Genomic DNA, 18,280 nt, shown 5'->3' with positions numbered 1-18,280 from the left:
AACACACTGAGCACTCAATACAACCTCACGTCTAAACACTACAACTCACTGACAACCCACGCAGGTCTGTGGTCAGAACATGTTGAGTTCTCCTTTACACAGAATTCTAAAAAGTACACATTTCCCCCCCAATTTCACAGTAAAAATGCAATATTGAGTTAAAATACAGGGGAAGGCTCCTACTGGAAAAAAAAAAAAAAAGAATGTAATGAATTTCAAGAATATGAAAAGATCTCTAAAGTACCAGTGGAGCCAGTCTATCCAAGTTCAGGCAGAGTTCTGCCATTTACTAATCAAGTAACACTGGGCAGGTTACTCAGTAACTATGCCTCAATACATTAGAAATTTTAACAGTTAACTTCATCAGGTTGTTGTGAGAAATAAAGAAGTTAAAGCATATAAAATGCAGAGAACAATGTTCCAGCTTGGATAGTCTCTCAACAGGGGTCAGCTATTATTATTATAATAAATTAGATTTTAAAAACTTTAAAAATTATCCCAATAGGCTTGGTGCCTGTAGCACAGTGGTTACAGCACCAGCCACATACACTGAGGCTGGTGGGTTCGTACCTGGCCTGAGCTAGCTAAACAATGACAACTGCAACAAAAAATAGCCGGGTGTTGTGGCAGCCGCCTGTAGTTCCAGCCAATTGGAGGCTGAGGCAAGAGAATCGCTTAAGCCCAAGAGTTTGAGGCCACTGTGAGCTGTGATGCTACAGCACTCTACAGATGATAACATAGTGAGACTCTGTCTCAAAACAAAACACAACTAAAAAAGTGTTAGAAGTCTTGGTGTCTTTTTTTGTTACTGTGTGGCAATTCATAATGTGGTATCTTGTAGGCTAACTACATAGTCTCAAATTCCTGAGAATATCCTAAGATGTTCAAATAAGCAATTATTATTCTCTTAAAATTCTGGTGACTTTTTTCATTTTTTTCCTGGGGCCCTTAGAAAGCTCAGACTCAAATTGGTCCCTCAACTTGAATAATTGTCTAAAATCCCATTATCTGCGATTTGCCTTAAAATTGTATTTTAGTTTATAACTTCTTTGGGTCCTCATTTTTATTTATTTTTCCTTTGTATTTATTTGTACACACACACATATAATTATTTATGGAATTAAGTATTTTAAGGTATTTCTATAACAAAGAATTAACATTTTATTAAAGATGAAACATTTTGCCACAGGTTAGTACAACAGCAAAATTTAAATTAGTAACAGTATCTGATTAACTAAAACCCTGTCCCGTCAACTGACAGACTTCTCTTACCATTCCTGTGGGTGAGCATTTCTCTCATTTCCTCATGGTCACACGGGTGAGTAAAATCAAACACACTGTGTCCAGTTAGTTCAAACTGCAAACACATTTTTAAAACATAAGTCTCCATCATAAAATCATAAAAACATATGGAAGGGCTCTTAATATGTGGCTGTTTTACCTGAGTTAGTCCCATGTATTTGTTCACATTATCAGAAATGTAAATCATGTCTCCATCATCTGTGAGAACCATAACAAAACCATCCAGGGCTTTCAAATAAAAGCAATTCATCTGTGCCTTCATCTCATCTTCAATATCCAAATCACCTAAAAAGGGCATAAGAAGAAAAATATAGTTACAAAGATTATTTAAAATAAAGCAGTAAGGCAAACTGAAAGTAACAAGGCGAGAAAGGCAGGCAGGTGGGGAGGAGGAGAAGGAAAAGGCAGTATCTTAAAAAGCTTTAAAAGTCAGTATTCACATGAACATCCTACTAGAGAAGAATTTAAAGAATATGTACATTTAAGAGAATATGGCAAAACAATTTAAAATGCAACAAGAAGGATTATTTCAAAAAGTAATTAGGAAAACACTTGGTGAAAATAGTAAGGATTAATGAATAACTATAAAAAGTGTACGTATCACAACATAATGAGGTATATAAAATCAAAACACTGTGACCTCCTTTTAAAGATAATTTCTAATTAGTTCTGATTTCTAAGTTTTAGGCCAATTATGCCCTTATAAAAGAACTCACCAGCATCCAGAAGTTTCCTCACACGCAAATAGCTAATGGTGAGCCTCATGACAGAAGCCTTATCAAGATGGGAGCTCACATTATGAGGAAGTGGCAGCTGATGGGCAAGCTCATAGAAGACTTCAGACTCTTTACTTCGCCGAGATCTGGCTGCATCTCTAGACTTTTCTTTACGACGTTCAGAACTTATCCTACTTAACCAAAAAAGGGGGAGCAGACAAAGAAGAGACAGAAAATGTATATTAGTTAATTTGCCTTAGCTTGAGTAAAACTAATTTTACATTTCTGCCGATCACAAAAGGATTAGAAGATGCCATGTAGTTAAATTACATGGACAGAGTCTACTACATGAAGGTATTCTAATAAAAGACAGCTATAAATTTTTTTTTGATTACTGATGACATAAGGAACTCTCACAAGAAGTCTAAAGTCAAGCTTTAAAATTGTTTGAAGCAGGTGTTTCCTCTTTGGCACGTGAAATTGGAAAAGATGTTTTTATTTTAGCCAAAAACTTAAAGTAGCCTATATCAATACGGCTATAACTCTCAGTCATTCAAAAGTCGTTTTTGTTGTTGTTGTTGTTGTTTTTTGAGACAGAGCCTCAAGCTGTCACCCTGGTTGGAGCGCACAGCTCACAGCAACCTCTAACTCCTGGGCTCAAACAATTCTCCTGCCTCCGCCTCCCAAGTAACTGGGACTACAGGCACCCACCATAATGCCCAGCTATTTTTGGTTGCAGCAGTAGTTGTTTGGTGGGCCCAGGCTGGATTCGAACCCTCCAGCTCAGGTGTACTTGGCTGGTGCCTTAGCCGCTTGAGCCACAGGTGCCGAGTCCAAAAGTAGTCTTAATATTGAGAAACCATGATTAAATCTAGAGGCATCTATTCTTCTTAACCTAGATGAATGAATGCAAGGCTATACCTGGTTCTGTCCTTATCTGGTTCCTTAATAGCTATTTTGTATCAAAACCTATTATTGTCCAAACACTACCCTGTAACAGGTGCCTAGTTCTCTCAAAAACTACCTATAAGTAAGCTAAATATTGTTCCTGTTTTATAAATGAGAAAACTGAGAATTAGCAGGCTAAAAACAGTCATTCTGAAGCAAACAGGATTTGAACCCAAGTAGTTTTTTTTTCACCCCAAAGTCTTTGCTCTTCCAGGATTTTTTATTAAATAGAGAATGTTGCTTCTACTTCAACTATTTAAGCCGATTTTCTAGACCCCTCAACTCCTGTTAAATCAATATTTCCTAAAACAAGCGTGATGATTTGCTGAGCATTTTGGACTGTGCTAGCATTATTTCACTTAACCCTCCTTACATCCTATGAATAAAGTAATACATAGTAATTGTCTCCACCTCAACTCTTTCTTCCTTCAAATAATCTGCAAAGCTGAAAGGCACAATCAGAGAAGCAAAGGACGATTCTTGTGCTATGCTGAATTGTATTGTGATAACAGAGATACTCTAGTTTTAGTACTTACTCAAGTTTGTGTGCTTAAATTACTTTTATACCTCAATAAGAAATGTAAACATTTGTTACTTTAGTAACTGAACTTTGATACAAAAATTTCAATTCCTGCATCTACATATAGCAATTCAACTTGTGTACCTTGAGATTTAACTTAAACTATTTATTAAAAACTATTATCACTGTAATTACTTACCCATGTGAATCAGTATTTTCTCAGTTGTGTACAATTTTTAAAAACCGGAAATTAATTGATAAGGCTACATGAAATGGTAACAGTGGCAACAGTCTGCAATTTTGTTTTTCACATGCATTAAAGTTGCCTCATTGTTCTCACTGAAAGACCTACAGGTTTTAAATTTGAACCGTGCCCTGCTTTTTTTTCCTTTTGTAAAGATCTGCCTTTCAATATTGGGGGGACCCAGTTGGTTCCTATTGACTCTAGATGCTGTTCCACTCACATTTTTCCCCTCCTAAGGTGGTGGCTGAGAGGTAATGATAACTGGGAAACAGATTCCTATCTGGTTCAAATAAAACCACCACAAAAGAGTGAAGGTCCCTGACACCTCATGATAAATGGGAAAATTAGTTCAAATGCTACAGTTAGTCCAGGTGTTCAGAATTTTATAAACAACTTACTATCCTCCTTTTTCTGAACTACTCAACTGATGTAAGCTACCATCCAGGGACTACACAAATTTAACACTTGGTGTAAACAATTGAAACCCTTATAATGCCTGTTATACGCTTTTAAAGAGTATCTGACCAAGCTAACCATCATGATGGTATGTCTCCGTAACTTTTGAAAAACTTGTACTGTCTAGAACTTTAGAGATAGCAAGGTATGGCAACAAGCTTCTAAAACAAATACATTAGAAATGAGAGGTGAGATAAAACATTTCAGGGACAATATATTTAAGCTAGTGCAGACTGTAAGAATAAGAATTTGAGCATGAACCTAAATTTTGGAAGAAAACTGAGCTTTAGAAAACAAGTAATATATGTGATACCTCAAGAGTTGACAAACCTATGGGTGATGGAAATCATTATTTCCTTCATTATATAATTAGTCCAGACAGAAAGCAAATAGGGTACACATTAATAAAGGTTTAATGGAAAAATTTGTATGATGCTCTTCATATGTGACTCTTAAAACACTGCTAAATTTAAAGCTCAAGTTTCCAAAACTCTTATGAGCCTTTGAACTGCCCAGCTTCTTGGCTGTCTACTCGCCAGAAGGCTCTTTTTATCAGCCACATACCAGAGAATGAGAGACCAAGAATTACTTCTGTTAGACCATGGGGCCTATATCCCACAGAGATGACTTGTACTATTTGTTTTCCTATGTGCATTGTGCAGTAAAAGATATGTGGACCAGAATAGAGACTCGCAGTATGCAACTGCATTTCTCTATCAATTGCATCTATTTTATTTATTTACTTATTTTGAGCCAGAGATTTGCTCTGAAACTCAGGCTAGAGCAGGGGTCTTCAAACTTTTTAAACAGAGGGCCGGTTCACTGTCCCTCAGCCTGTTGGAGGGCCAGACTGCAGACCCCAGGATGAGTTAGCTGCTAAGCATGACAGGCAGTGGCTGCAAAAACACCTGGCAGGCCAGATAAATGTTCTAGGCGGGCTGCATGTGGCCCGCGGGCCATAGTTTGAGGATGCCTGGGCTAGAGTATAGTAGTGTGATCACAGCTCACTGCAGCCTTGAACTCCTAGGCTCAAGTGATCTTCCTGCCTCAGCTTCCCAAGTGGCTGGGACTACAGGTGCTCTACGGTAACTGGCTAATCTTTAAAATTTTTTGTCAAATAGAGGTCTCACTATGTTGCCCAGTCTAGTTTTGAACTCCTGGCCTCAAGCAATCCTCCTGTTTCAGCCTCCCAAAGTTCTAGAGTTACATGCATGAGCCACAGGGCTGGGCCCTAGTTGTTTTATGCATATTAATAGCACCTGCATAAGGTGCTGTTTCAGTTAAGGGTTCAGTCAAAAAAGTCTGTCTTCTGAACAGTTTGTTTACCCATTTCCATGACTGTTCTACAACAAGTGGTGAAGTAAACTAGAAAAAAGCTCAATTTCTGTGGTACCATAGTATTTGCAAACTTATTATTTTATTATTATCTAACATACAGTACTGGATATGAAACTAATAATTCTATCTGAAGTTATTTTGCATAGGAAATGTATTTAGAAAAATAATTTTGAGCCACTGTCTTAATCTTGTGTATGAAGTTCATAAATAAGCAATAGTTGTTTTATAGAAAGTGCTTATTATTCCTTAGATTAAGAACATAAAATAATTGCAGACATTTTAAGTCATTTGTGTTGTCTACTAATTGCACACAAATGTCTGTTAGGGTTCCTAATTATAAAAATATTGATGTTTAAGAAACTGACTTTAAGAGCTGAAATTAAATCACAACTATTCAAAATGTTACCAGATGATCACATTTACTTCTAATAAAGTTAATGTGTAAATATTTTAAAATATCCCTCAACTGTATTTGGTGAAAAAACTCTTTGTGGTCTTGAAGGTTTAAGTAGCTTTTTATTATTTGATTATTGTTTTTGCATTTGTGTCAGTATTTTGACAGGATAGACATTCTGAAGTGAAAATTTCATGACATAAAAGAGGTGCTATTTAATCTTTTTTTATAGACAAAAGCTTTCCAAAGAGTCTGTACCAAATTTTGTCTCTGTCAATCCATGAATGTTATCAATTCCATCATGCACTCGGCAGTATTATATATTATAGATCTTTTTCATCTTACTATTAATTTTTGCCAAACTACTAGATGAGAACTACATGAGTATCTTATTGTTTTAGCTGCCTGACACTTGATAAAGTCTTGAGTCCAAGGAAAACGCAAGTTGGCACTTAGGCTGGCAGCTTTAAATCCAAACACATATGTGGTGCTTGCTATGTACACCGTGGTATCCTAAACATGTTTCACCTATTAACTGATTTAATCTTTATGATCATCACCTTACAGATAAGCACCCTCGTTAAACACCTTATCCAAGGTTACTCAGTTAATAAATGGTAGAATCTGTATTCCAACTCAAGCAGTCTGGCCCTGAAGTCCCATACCATTAACACTACCAGTGATATTCTAATACAGTTCCTGTGAGTCTGACCCATAGGTTGAGAACTGCTGCTAGACTATGCTGCCTCTCAAAAACTCATTCTAACCACTAAGACAACCATTATTATAATGGCCAAAATTTGTCAACTACACACATCAAAAGACATAAAGGGGAAGTTACAGAGGTTGGCTTTGGAATTTAGAAGGATGTAGGAACAGGCTCTTTCTTGGAGTCTGCCTACATACCCGAAACCCTAACTGAAAGGACCTAAAACCCTGGTAGATGCTTTCTGCTCCACTGTCCACCAACTTCAAGGCAAGGAACACTTTAAATGGGTAATGCCAACACTAAGGGAAGACAATAGGAGACAGCGATTCAGTCTACCCTATGTACTCCCAGCAGACTTTACGTGAACAGAGCAGCTATTTAAACATCTTAGTTCACCATTTGTTGGTGTTTTATTTGATTGACATCTCTCTGGCAGGCACAGTAACTTTCTTGTTTTCTTTGCAGTCATTTTGACAAGTTCTAACTTACTTTAGGCCAAATTAATGAAAAAAGAGTGAAGGTTTTTAAAATATATTAAAACCATTTTAGATCTATACCTAAAACTAATGCACATACTGAATAATGATGGATTCTCCTCAAGTGAGGTCATTTTTGAGACTGTTTTTAAGTAGGAAAGGGGTCTGTTTATACTCCAGGATTTGGCTTGATAGTGGCTTAAATACTGAAAGGTAACCCTCAAGGTTTAACCTTCTAACACCATCATCTTTCACAGCAGCAGTTCTCAACCTGTGGGTCACCACCCCTTGGGAGGGTTGAATGACACCCTTTCACAGGGGTCCACTAAATACATCCTGCATATCAGATATTTACATTACGAGTCATAACAGGAGCAAAATTTGTTTTGAAGTAGCAACGAAAATAATTTTATGGTTGGGGTCATCACAATTGTATTAAAGGGTCACGGCATTAGGAAGGTTGAGAACCACTGTTTTACAGGAAAACAAAAGGAAAATTCACCAAGTTCTTGATCTGTGATGATAATAAAGATTAATAAGTGAAAAATGTTTAGAATACCACACATTTGAACGGATGTTAGAAACCAAAATATACCACTAAAGACAAATCAACAGAAACTGTAACACAACACCAGTTGGTGTAACGTCTCACACTCTGATAGAGAATCCAGTCACTGTTTCTTTCTCTCACCTGACTCTGACGTTCCGCACCGTGTGGCTGTTTGCCTCTGACTCTTTACTAACTCACTAACTGCTCTGACAGGCCTGGGAACCTAGATTTTGCTGGTTCCAGTAAACATTCAGTTTGGTATCAGCTTGACATTAAGATACACTTCTTAACTTATTACACACAGCTCTACTCTGCATTTCACAATCTGCTCAGTTAATTTGATTGATTCTATTTTTATAAATCTAAATAATCTCTTTATATGTTACAAATACAAACCATGTCATTTTAGATATCAATGTTTTCCCCCATAATCTTTGTTTCCTCTTGTATTTGTCTTAAGGGAGTGAAAAATATTTATAAAGCCAAATCAATCTTTTCCCTTGAAATTTCTTTTATTATTTTATTCTTCATTAGCATTATTCCACAGACTTAATAAGTATCTTGTTTTGTTTCCACCTTCTTTATTAGATATAAATAAACTACCTAGAGTTAATTTTGGTGATAAGGTGGAAATCTAAGTTATTTTTTTCCTATATATGCCTTTATTTTTTTTTTTTAAGACAGGGTGTTGCTCTGTCACCCAGGCTGGCATGCTACATAATCATAACTCACTGTAACTTGCAATTCCTGGGCTCAAGCAATCCTCCTGGCCTCAGCCTCTGGAGAAGCTGGGACTATAGGTGTGCACCACCACATCTGGCTAAATTGGTTTTTTGTTTTTGGCAGGGGCTGGGTTTGAATCCTCTACCTCCAGTATATGGGGCTGGTGCCCTATTTTTTTTTTTTTTTTTTTTTGGGAGGGATTTGTTTTTTTTGACCCCCACGCTGGTCTCAAACTCCTGGCCTCAAGTGATCCTCCCACTCTGGCCTCCCAAAGTGCTGGAATTAAAGCCATGAGCCCAGCCTCCTATTGCTTTTTTAATTCTCACCCATTTTGGATAGTTCTTAAACAATTATTTTAAATTATTTTTCAAGCTATTTTTGTTACATATTTTGTACAGATAAAATAATAATTTTAAAAACTCAGTAAGGTGCATCACTGATTGTTACCACATTCTTGTTTTATTGGATATTCTTTATATGGTGAGAACCCAAAGGTAAAATTAATCTGCATATCCACTTCAATGGACATAGGCAAATACAAGCATTAACCAGGTCAACACAAGAGCTAGCAGTGTCATCCTCCTGAAGTGAAAAAAGTAGCTATTGACTAAAATAAATCACCCAGCAATGTAACAATGAATAGCACCATCACCATCACCAGGAGAATAAGTGATCTTGCCAGGGAGGAGATTTAGAAAGAGAGAGCTGAGAAACAAGAACAGGTTCAGCACTGAAGATTAGTTCTCCTTCTACTTGCTCTATAACATCTTTTACTGTTTTGTCCTAAGTGGGCGTGGTCAGGAAAATGCATGAGTTACAATTAATGACCTTAGCCAGTTAAATCAACACCTATGTCATTTTTATAAATATTAGTATGTCTTTCAAACTTAGGCAGAACTATGAGTTCACTACTTTTGCTTTCCAGTCTTTTTTAAGAAAGTATTGTCTTTTTAAACAGGAGTTACTTTTAGATAAACATTTATATTTACTATTGGGAGTATTAACATTAGGAGGATACATTGTTACATTTTCTGTCTGGTAACTGTTAAAAAGAAAAACCAGGATATTTCAAATAGGTAACATTTAATAAAAAACCTATCCTTACTTAATGGAAAAAACAGCAAAAATTAAACACTTTAAATTAAATATAAATTACATTTTCAGGACAGCTAGACATCTATAACTTATCATTATTTTTTACGGGAAAATATCTTCGATTTTAATCAATGAACTTAAAAATGAACCTTTAGGATATTCATATACTAGAGAATGTTATTCATTCATCAGATATTCATTGATCATCTTCTGAGTCTGACATTGTTCCCAGCACAGGATACAATAAAGCTGCAATAAAGCAAACCGACCCAAACCCTTCCCTCACAGAGCTTATGTTACAGAACAAGTATCTTCATGTTGCTTATTTTTATACAACAGCAGTTACCAGGGTCTATCCCTAACTGATAAAATATTAGGCATAGAAATTATCTTTCCATAGACCAAGGAACATAAAATTTCATGATAAAGGCCAAGTTTATGAAAATTAATCTTGCTTATCCAATATGCTACAATATGGTATTATGTGAAAAGAGCAGGTTATAAAAAAAAGAATCTGAATCTGATCCACTTGTATATGTGTATAATGCATGTATATATATAAATGTTTCCATACATATACTATATATTATTACTCATAAATGCATAGATAAACCAGAACAATACAACAATAAAGAGTGTTACAGGTGACAAATATTAACAATACTCAATCTAAGATGGCAGGATCACAAATTATTTGTATTTTAAGAAAAATTCACTATGAACTAAACTCCTACATTTGTCAAAACAATCTGAAGAAGTAGTAATCTAACTTTTTGACTTGTTTTCTAGAAAGACTAAGTGAAAACAATTTAAAATTTTTCTTCATTTTGAGAATAAAACAAGAATGATCATATTTCTTTCCAATAAAAGGTAAATATATTCTAGTATGTATTCTGGATGTTTAAAAAATATAGACACTGAATAAGCAATATAATTCAATAGTTTCAGTTTCTCATTTTCAAATTTTGAAAATTCTGCACTTCATAATCAACTAAAATTCTAAACTCAGAATGCATACAATTATTTTTAAAAACACCTTAAATTTCTTGGCTTAAGTTAATCATCTTAGAAGCACGGCAGTATCTCTCTTAAACATCCACAATTAGAGATAAAGGGATTACTTACCTTCCAATAACTTCACAAAAATATTTAGTTTAAATATTCTATTTTCTAATGCTGTAGTAAAATAAATAGGGGGAAATCACTACTTAAAATTAGTGAGTGGGTTCTGAAAATGCAATCTGTTAGCATTAATGTGTAAAACTTTCATTTACACATTTACTAAATTTATTAAGTAGCTAATAGATTTCCACCTATTTGCATCAATGCATAATTAAATTCCGTTTGTAAAAAAAGTGCTTTTTTTTTTATTAGTCTCGATTAGCAATATAAATAAAATCTCTCCTGGTTCAGGACTGGTATTGAGCCTTTCAACAAATCGTTGATCCCTCACTATATAAAAAGTTATTATGCTGGATAAATAATGTATGCAAAATTTTTATGCTAAAATTGAGGTTCTCAGACATAAGCTTGAATCACAACCCTCTGGAGGAATTCTTAAAACACAGATTGCTGGGCCTTACCTGCAGGAGTTTTGGATTGAGGGAGTCTCGATGGAACCTGAAACTCTGACTTTCTAACAAGTTAGTAGGTGTTACCAATGATGATTGTCTTGGGACCATTCAGAACCCCTCTGCTCTAAAAAAACATGATAGAATTTCTGTAAGCTGACCACTCAATAGACTGTGACAAACTGGTCAACATACAGAACTACTGTAGTGATACATGTGGGGCATGTCTAGACTGGGATAGTTAAGAAGGTGGTCAGTGTAGGGTAGTGGTCAACCATGGAGGTTCTACTGCTTTATGTGTCCTTTAAAAATGCCCAAAGAAATCAAAGATTATTCACTGACACTCAAAAATGATATATATTTTCTCTTTAAAAATATACTCAAATGCTTTACAAATACAGGAAACACCAACTCCTAAGACATTAACACACACACACCTAGAACTTATAAACTATAAAATATACTAAGGACTTAGATTAGTTAATGGTGGACCAGTGGTGTATATCATAATCATTAATAGAACTTTTTTGCCCTAAATATATAAGCCAGGATCTCAACCCTAGAGATTCAAGACTTTGCCTATCTGTTTAAAAAATAGTTTCATAGGTAATCCTCATGGGCACTCTGAGCCATTTAAAGTTTGTGCTTGTAAAATTTACAGATTCATGAGTCCCATTCCCAAATTACCAAATCAGAATCTTAAATGCTCAAGTAACAAAGCCATATAACTTTGAGAACCATTAGCAGGTCTTACAGCAGGACTTTAATAAATAGGCCAGCACATTTTAAAAAATGAGAAAAACTTATTTTCAGCTACACCTAAATAAACCTACAATATACTGTTTGTCAAGCAGAACACTAAATCGAGTGGGTTGGGCCATACTATGTAAAGTGAAGTACAATTGCTGGGGAGCAGCAGCTAATGATAAAACTTAACGTCAACTCAGTAAGAGGGAGTGTGTGTTTAATAAAGCCTGGTAACTTTGCCTCAGAACATAGGCTCATGAGTAGGATTCAAAGAAGACCAAATGAAGTCTGTGGTAAGTGTGGAATTTCCCAATTCTCTGAAAAATCACCTTTTAATACCTTCAAGAATGCCACAAATATCAAAGAGTTAAGAAGCACTGTGTGTAGCTCACAGTGGTATATTACAAAATCTATTCTATTCCTCTTCTTCTTTGTATTACTTCCTCTTTAGCGTGAAAATCTTTTCTTTTCTTTTCTTTTTTCCTTATTATGAGCTCTCAGTAATAGACCTGAGGTAGGTCAGCAACACTAAATTTTTCGTGGGTATGTTCAGAAGAATGTATCCTTGAAATAATTATTTCCTTAAATATAATAGAAGATGCATAAGTTATAATAATCAAGTGCTTACATAATTGAAAAAAAAATATGTCAAAATCAAGGTATAAAACAGAAATCTTATCTTGAAGATCTTTTTCTGTTTAGTTCTACCCCTGACCGTGATGAAGATTCTGGAATGAGGACAAAGGAGACGCTCTCCATAGCAGGAGTGTCTGCTCTTCACCTACACTAATCCATCCTATGCAACGTTACCAAATAAATTGTCCCAAGTAAACCTCTGATCCTGTTTCCTTGTCTATAAAAGGGGTTAGGTAACACTGTTGATGATTGGCAGATCTCAGATTCCACCTGAGACTTTCTACCCTCTCCCCTCCATTTTAATACGAAACCCCCATTTTCATTACGGCCAATGCCTTTCCACAAATCATATGCTCAATATATAATTTTTAATAAAAAGATGAAAGAAATTTAGGACAATTTTTCCTTAAGAATAAGCTAGGCGCTGTGGTTCACCCCTATAATCCCAGCACTCTGGGAGGCCGAGGCAAGTTGATCGCCTGAGCTCATAGGTTCAAGACCAGCCTGAGCAAGAGCAAGACCCCATCTCTAAAAACAGCCGGGCGTTATGGCAGGCACCTATAGTCTCAGCTAATTAGGAAGCTAAGGCAAGACAATCACTTAAGCCCAAGAGTTTGAGGTTGCTGTGAGCTATGATGCCACCACACTCAACCGAGGCAACATAGTGAGATTCTGTCTCCAAAAAAAAAAAAAAATAGAAGAATAAAAGGAAGAGATACGATAGTTACCCTCAGATATTTGAAAAGGACTATCATATGAAAGCAGATTTATGCAACTCCAGGGAGTACTATGGGAATTACAACATGGAAGAGAATTGTTCAATGATCTCTACGTATTTGCTACAAGCCTTCTGTATTTGAGGTTGCATTTGCTTATGATCAAATTAGTACCAAATGATTACTACAAGGAACAGTGTTCCATTTTTAATGCAGTATACTGAGAATGAAGTCACTAGGCATATCTCAAAAGTTCATAGGATTATTTAGCTCCAAAAGAGATCTAAACATTATTTAGGCTGAGAAATACTAAAATAAAAAACGTTCTAACATTTATAGTGACCAAAAGTGAATAAACTGTCTTAGAAGAATGTTTAGTGCAAGTCTTAAAAAATTCTAAAAGCAGACTGGCTAAAGTAGTAAACATGACTATGGACAATGCTCTTGTGATAGTTGATATTAAAGTAACAAAACTCAAAACCAAACATCAGTAAGAAATGTAAACTTAAAATCACAACAAACTAAAAAATGGACCATGTTATGGATGAATCAATTAACACCCCAAAATATTCAACAGTGCCCTGAACCATCATTAATTCTCAAAAGATATTTGCACAAATGTCTGTGAATTTATTGCACAAATAAATGAATGCACAATACTCTGTTATAGGCCATAGTAGTTAGGTGCTAGAGTTGTGGTGAAGGGTTGAAGAAATTTTTTGAACCACTAAAATAAATAACCTTATTTCATATTATCCAAGAAAATATCCCTTCCTCCATTCACAGTGGGGGTGTTCACTATTAGTTTGACACTAGAACCATTTAAATATTTTAACTATGTTATCTCCACAGGCAAGCACTTTCCAACTTTCCTTTGCTAACAAGTAAAAAGACAGTCGATGAGATCTTGACACCAAAATAACATGGAAAAGCTTTCCTCATTTCCTATTCTCTAGCCCAAATAAATATCTTTGAAGAAAGTGTTTGTTTTCCTTTGTTATTATCATCATAGAAAATAATTATTTTAAGATTACTTTAGAATATGAACATGTCTATACCAACCCCCTCTAGTATCTTCTTTTAATTTGCAAAGTCCAGTTATTCATGGAAAAAAATCCAAGTAAAAGAAAAGCATCAACAATTATTCTACCACTACTATGTCACTGCTGGCTTAGACCAAAAGACTTGTCAGATTATCGCCAAAAAAGGTTTACAAGGTTGATTCTAAACAATACAATGGTTCAAGGGAATGAAATTCTTCTGAAAACAACTTATTAAATACTATAACATGATTATAGGATAATTTCTCTCTCTCTTTTTTTTTTTTTTTGAGACAGAGTCTCAAGCTGTCCCTCTGGGTAGAGTGCCATGGCATCACAGCTCATAGCAACCTCCAACTCCTGGGCTCAAGTGAGTCTCCTGCCTCAGCCTCCCAAGCAGCTGGGACCACAGGCGCCCGCCACAACGCCTGGCCATTTTTTGGTTGCAGCCGTCATTGTTGTTTGGTGGGCCCAGGCTGGGGATTCGAACCCATCACCTTAGGTGTATGTGGCTGGTGCTTTAGCCACTTGAGCCACAGGCGTCGAGCGGATAGTTTCTCTTTAATTAAGCCCTTATTTTGTGTAAGGATTGTTCTGAGTGTTTCACATGGGCTGCTATCTCATTTTATCCTCTAAATAACTCTATAAGATAATTATTCTTATCATCCCAATTTAGAGATGTGGGCAAGTGAGACCTACAGAGACAAAGCAACTTGTGCGAGATCACACAACAAGTACAGCCTAAGTTCCTAGCCTTTACTATATTTTTAAGGATATGAGACAAATCCGTAACCCACAGAAGAGAATTTAAACCTCCCTAAAATGGTGGCAAGCACAACTGCAGCATGCTGGTGGTTGGTTCTGTAGAATATGAATTCAGGTGATTTGCAAAACCCCACAGCCCAGTTTTTACATTGATCAAGAGCCCTGTGCACAAAATGATAATAATCTATAAGACAATGAAATAATCCAACAACATATTTGCCTGAAGTAATCAGAGAATCCCATTCAAATGTTTAATGATAAACAGTCCAAGAAGGGCAAACTGGCATTCTTCCAGGAAACTGATACATATACTAGTGATTATGTCTGTTTGTGCATTTGTATAGTTCTAATTTTTTCCCAACACAAAAATCTTTAAATTTCATGTTAAAAAAATAGTTTGGCCTAGCTGGGTGTTATGGTAGGTGCTAGCTACCTGGGAGGCTGAGGTAAGAGAATCACTTAGGCACAAGAGTTGGAGGTTGCTGAGAGCTATGACGCCACAGCAGTCTACTGAGGGTGACATAGTGAGACTCAAAAAAAAAAAAAAAGTTTGGCCTAAATCAAACAATTTTGAAATATATTCAGGGAACTTCCAATTAAATGCCATTATAATGCAAAAGGATCAAGCCCCAACGTTCAAACGTGTTTTATTATAACAAAATACACCTATATCTAATGTTAAAAGTTTTCTTGCCTTCTTTTAAAATTATTAGCTTTAGTATTATATCATAGTATTGGCTGGGATGGCAAATAGGTTTCATCTTTTGGCCAACTCCATGATTGGTATCATTGCCTGGAATACTTTACTGAACAAAATTCTGAAGCCATCACTGGGACAGAGGAATGGTAATGTGTGCTGTGAGCCTGGGAGGAGGAAGTGGTAGCAGCTTGAGAGTTTGTCATCCTTCCTAAAGTTTAAGGAAATTTTGTGAAGGAATTAAGGAGTAATGGAATTTAAATTATCTAAGTTAAGAAAAATCAAAGGAGATCCCAGGAGATGATGGAACATCCTTCTTACCAATCAATAAATCTAAGAGAAAGAGACAGAAAACTGAATTAAGACGACAGAGGTAAAATGGACACAAAGAAAAACTGAGGTGAAATAAGAAAAGGCTCAGACACAGGAGAGATATGGCTAAAACAAATAGGTTACACCTGCAAGCCGATACGAAAGGCAGGAGATACACTGAGTTGATGTGATGTGAAGGTCCAGCAGTAAGAACCCTGGAGATGAAGAGTAAGACTCACGGCCGTGGTGTGGATGTAACATTACTGATCCAAGCAGAAGAAACAAACTCCTGCAGCAGTCGTGGGCACTCCTCAACTCCCAACTTTAAATACTTACATCATGGGTCTGAAAATATGTCATCTCATGTTTTCAGGAAGTAATGTGGAGTGGTCACGGCATTCAAAACAGTGTTTATGTCATGGCATATCATCAGTAGAGTTTTTAAAAAGCCCAGGGATTTTTACTATTACTACCATTTTGGACCACCTTTACCAGCTGTAATTTACAATCAGTGTCAGTAACAAATTTGATCTCTAGCTAAAGATCTTCAATGATACTTCAAATTGTATCTTCAACATTAGATAAACTGTAGGACTTGGAAGCTTATAAATAGAAGGAACCATAATTTTGTATTAGCTATTAGATGCTACTCATTTGTACAACTTAAAAACACTCACATATTCTTCAAAAAGATAGTCTCCCAAATTGCACTGTATTTATTTAGGAATGTTCCCTAGATAGAAGACTGATTCTAAAAATTCTTAAAGGCTGCGTAAACTTCAGAGTAATCCCAACGATATAACCTCTATTAAAAAGTTGTTATGAGACTTGCTCATATAAAAGTCTTGATATCCAGTAGTAAGTTAACTATTCACAATGAAATGACCTCTAAAATTAGATGAAACTATTATTAAGCAATCATCTAAGATCAAATTTTTCAGTTTCAAGAATACCTTAATATTTAAAGTCTTTGCACTCCTTCTCATGAACTAAGAAGATCTCTACCTTAGTTTATAGCAACAAATATTTAGAAACAATTGTCTAACACAAGGCAATTATTAATAATAATATCAAATATAACTACAGCAAACACTACCTTACATGTATTTGCATTGTTCTAAGAACTTTATTAACTATGAGACAGTTACAGACAAGAAAACTAAGGCACAGAAGTTAGGTTACACTGGCTAGTTAGTAACAGAATTGAGATTCCAACCCAGGCACTCAGTACTAACTCCAGTGCTTTTAACTACTAAGAAATACTGCCTCTACAATGCCTATAAGCTATATAAGGGAATAGTATGTAACTAAAATACTATTCAAAAACACTTATGTGTAGGAAATGCTCATACTAAGTGAGGAGAACAAAGCCAAGCAGTGTAATTTTAGCTAATGAAAAAACACATGCACGTGCTCATATAAGAAATAGTAAGAAAAGACAATAAAATGTTAACAGTGTTACCTCTGAGTGCTACTGTTTGTATTTTCCTAATTATAATATGTATTGTTATGATTTTGAATATTTAAGATTATATATTTATATATTGAGAGATATTCATTATGCCTTGTTCATAATAGCAGTACATTAGGAAAATCTTAAATGTCCATCAGTCAGGAACGATTAAATAAATTATGGTATACTCATGCTAAGGAGTATGATAATTAAAGAGAATGAAGTAGTTCTTGAACCAGTAATGAAAAATAATAAAAAAAGAAAATGATAACCAAGATATAATATTAAATGAAAGGGATTAAATGAAATATTATACATAATACATGCAGGACTAGGCATAATATGTGAAAAGAGTCTGTAAGAGCCACACAAAACTATTAAGAGTGATACTTTGAAGAAAACTCGTAAGAGTGATACTTTGAAGAAGATGTTGGTAGTGACTGAAGATAGGGGTGAAGGAGGCTTTTGCGCTTTTACCCTATACTTATCCATAGTTTAACAATTTTAAAATCCCATTGCTGGACATATATATCCAAAGGAGGGGAACTTAGTATAAAAGATGTCTCTACTACCAGGTTGACTGCAGTACTATTTACAATAACCAAGATTTGGAGTCAATCTAGGTGTTATTCAGTGGATGAATGGATAAAGAAATTGTGATACATATAAACAATGGAATATTATATAGCCATAAAGAGAACAAAATCTTGCCATTTACATACATTGATGGAACATGGAGAACATCATGTGAAGTGAAATAAGCCAAGCACAGGAAGACAAATCTTGCATATTTTCACTCATATGTGAGAGATTAGTATTTTTTTAAAAATTGATCTCCCGGAGATAGAAAGTAGAATGATGTTTATCAGAGG

General features: G+C 35.4%; 1 protein-coding gene across 3 annotated transcripts in view; it reads right to left on the bottom strand.

Moving 5' to 3' along the window:
* The window catches only part of HIF1A (hypoxia inducible factor 1 alpha subunit), a 43,986-nt gene that overhangs the window by 16,967 nt on the left and 8,739 nt on the right, over positions 1–18,280 (bottom strand). For 2 of the 3 annotated variants that reach the window (XM_023515887.1, XM_023515888.1), the window contains exons 2-4: positions 2,019–2,212; positions 1,442–1,587; positions 1,273–1,357 (exon numbers count right to left, since the gene is read on the bottom strand). In XM_023515887.1, the coding sequence (XP_023371655.1) occupies positions 1,273–1,357; positions 1,442–1,587; positions 2,019–2,212 (425 nt within the window). The remainder of the gene's footprint in view (positions 1–1,272; positions 1,358–1,441; positions 1,588–2,018; positions 2,213–18,280) is intronic. The other variant, XM_012807982.2, reaches the window with a different exon arrangement.

This window comes from Otolemur garnettii, unplaced genomic scaffold (genome assembly GCF_000181295.1).
Source record: "Otolemur garnettii isolate 467f Iridium unplaced genomic scaffold, OtoGar3 scaffold00081, whole genome shotgun sequence".
NCBI classification, from domain to species: Eukaryota; Metazoa; Chordata; class Mammalia; order Primates; family Galagidae; genus Otolemur; species Otolemur garnettii.
This window is presented reverse-complemented; position numbering and strand designations above follow the sequence as displayed.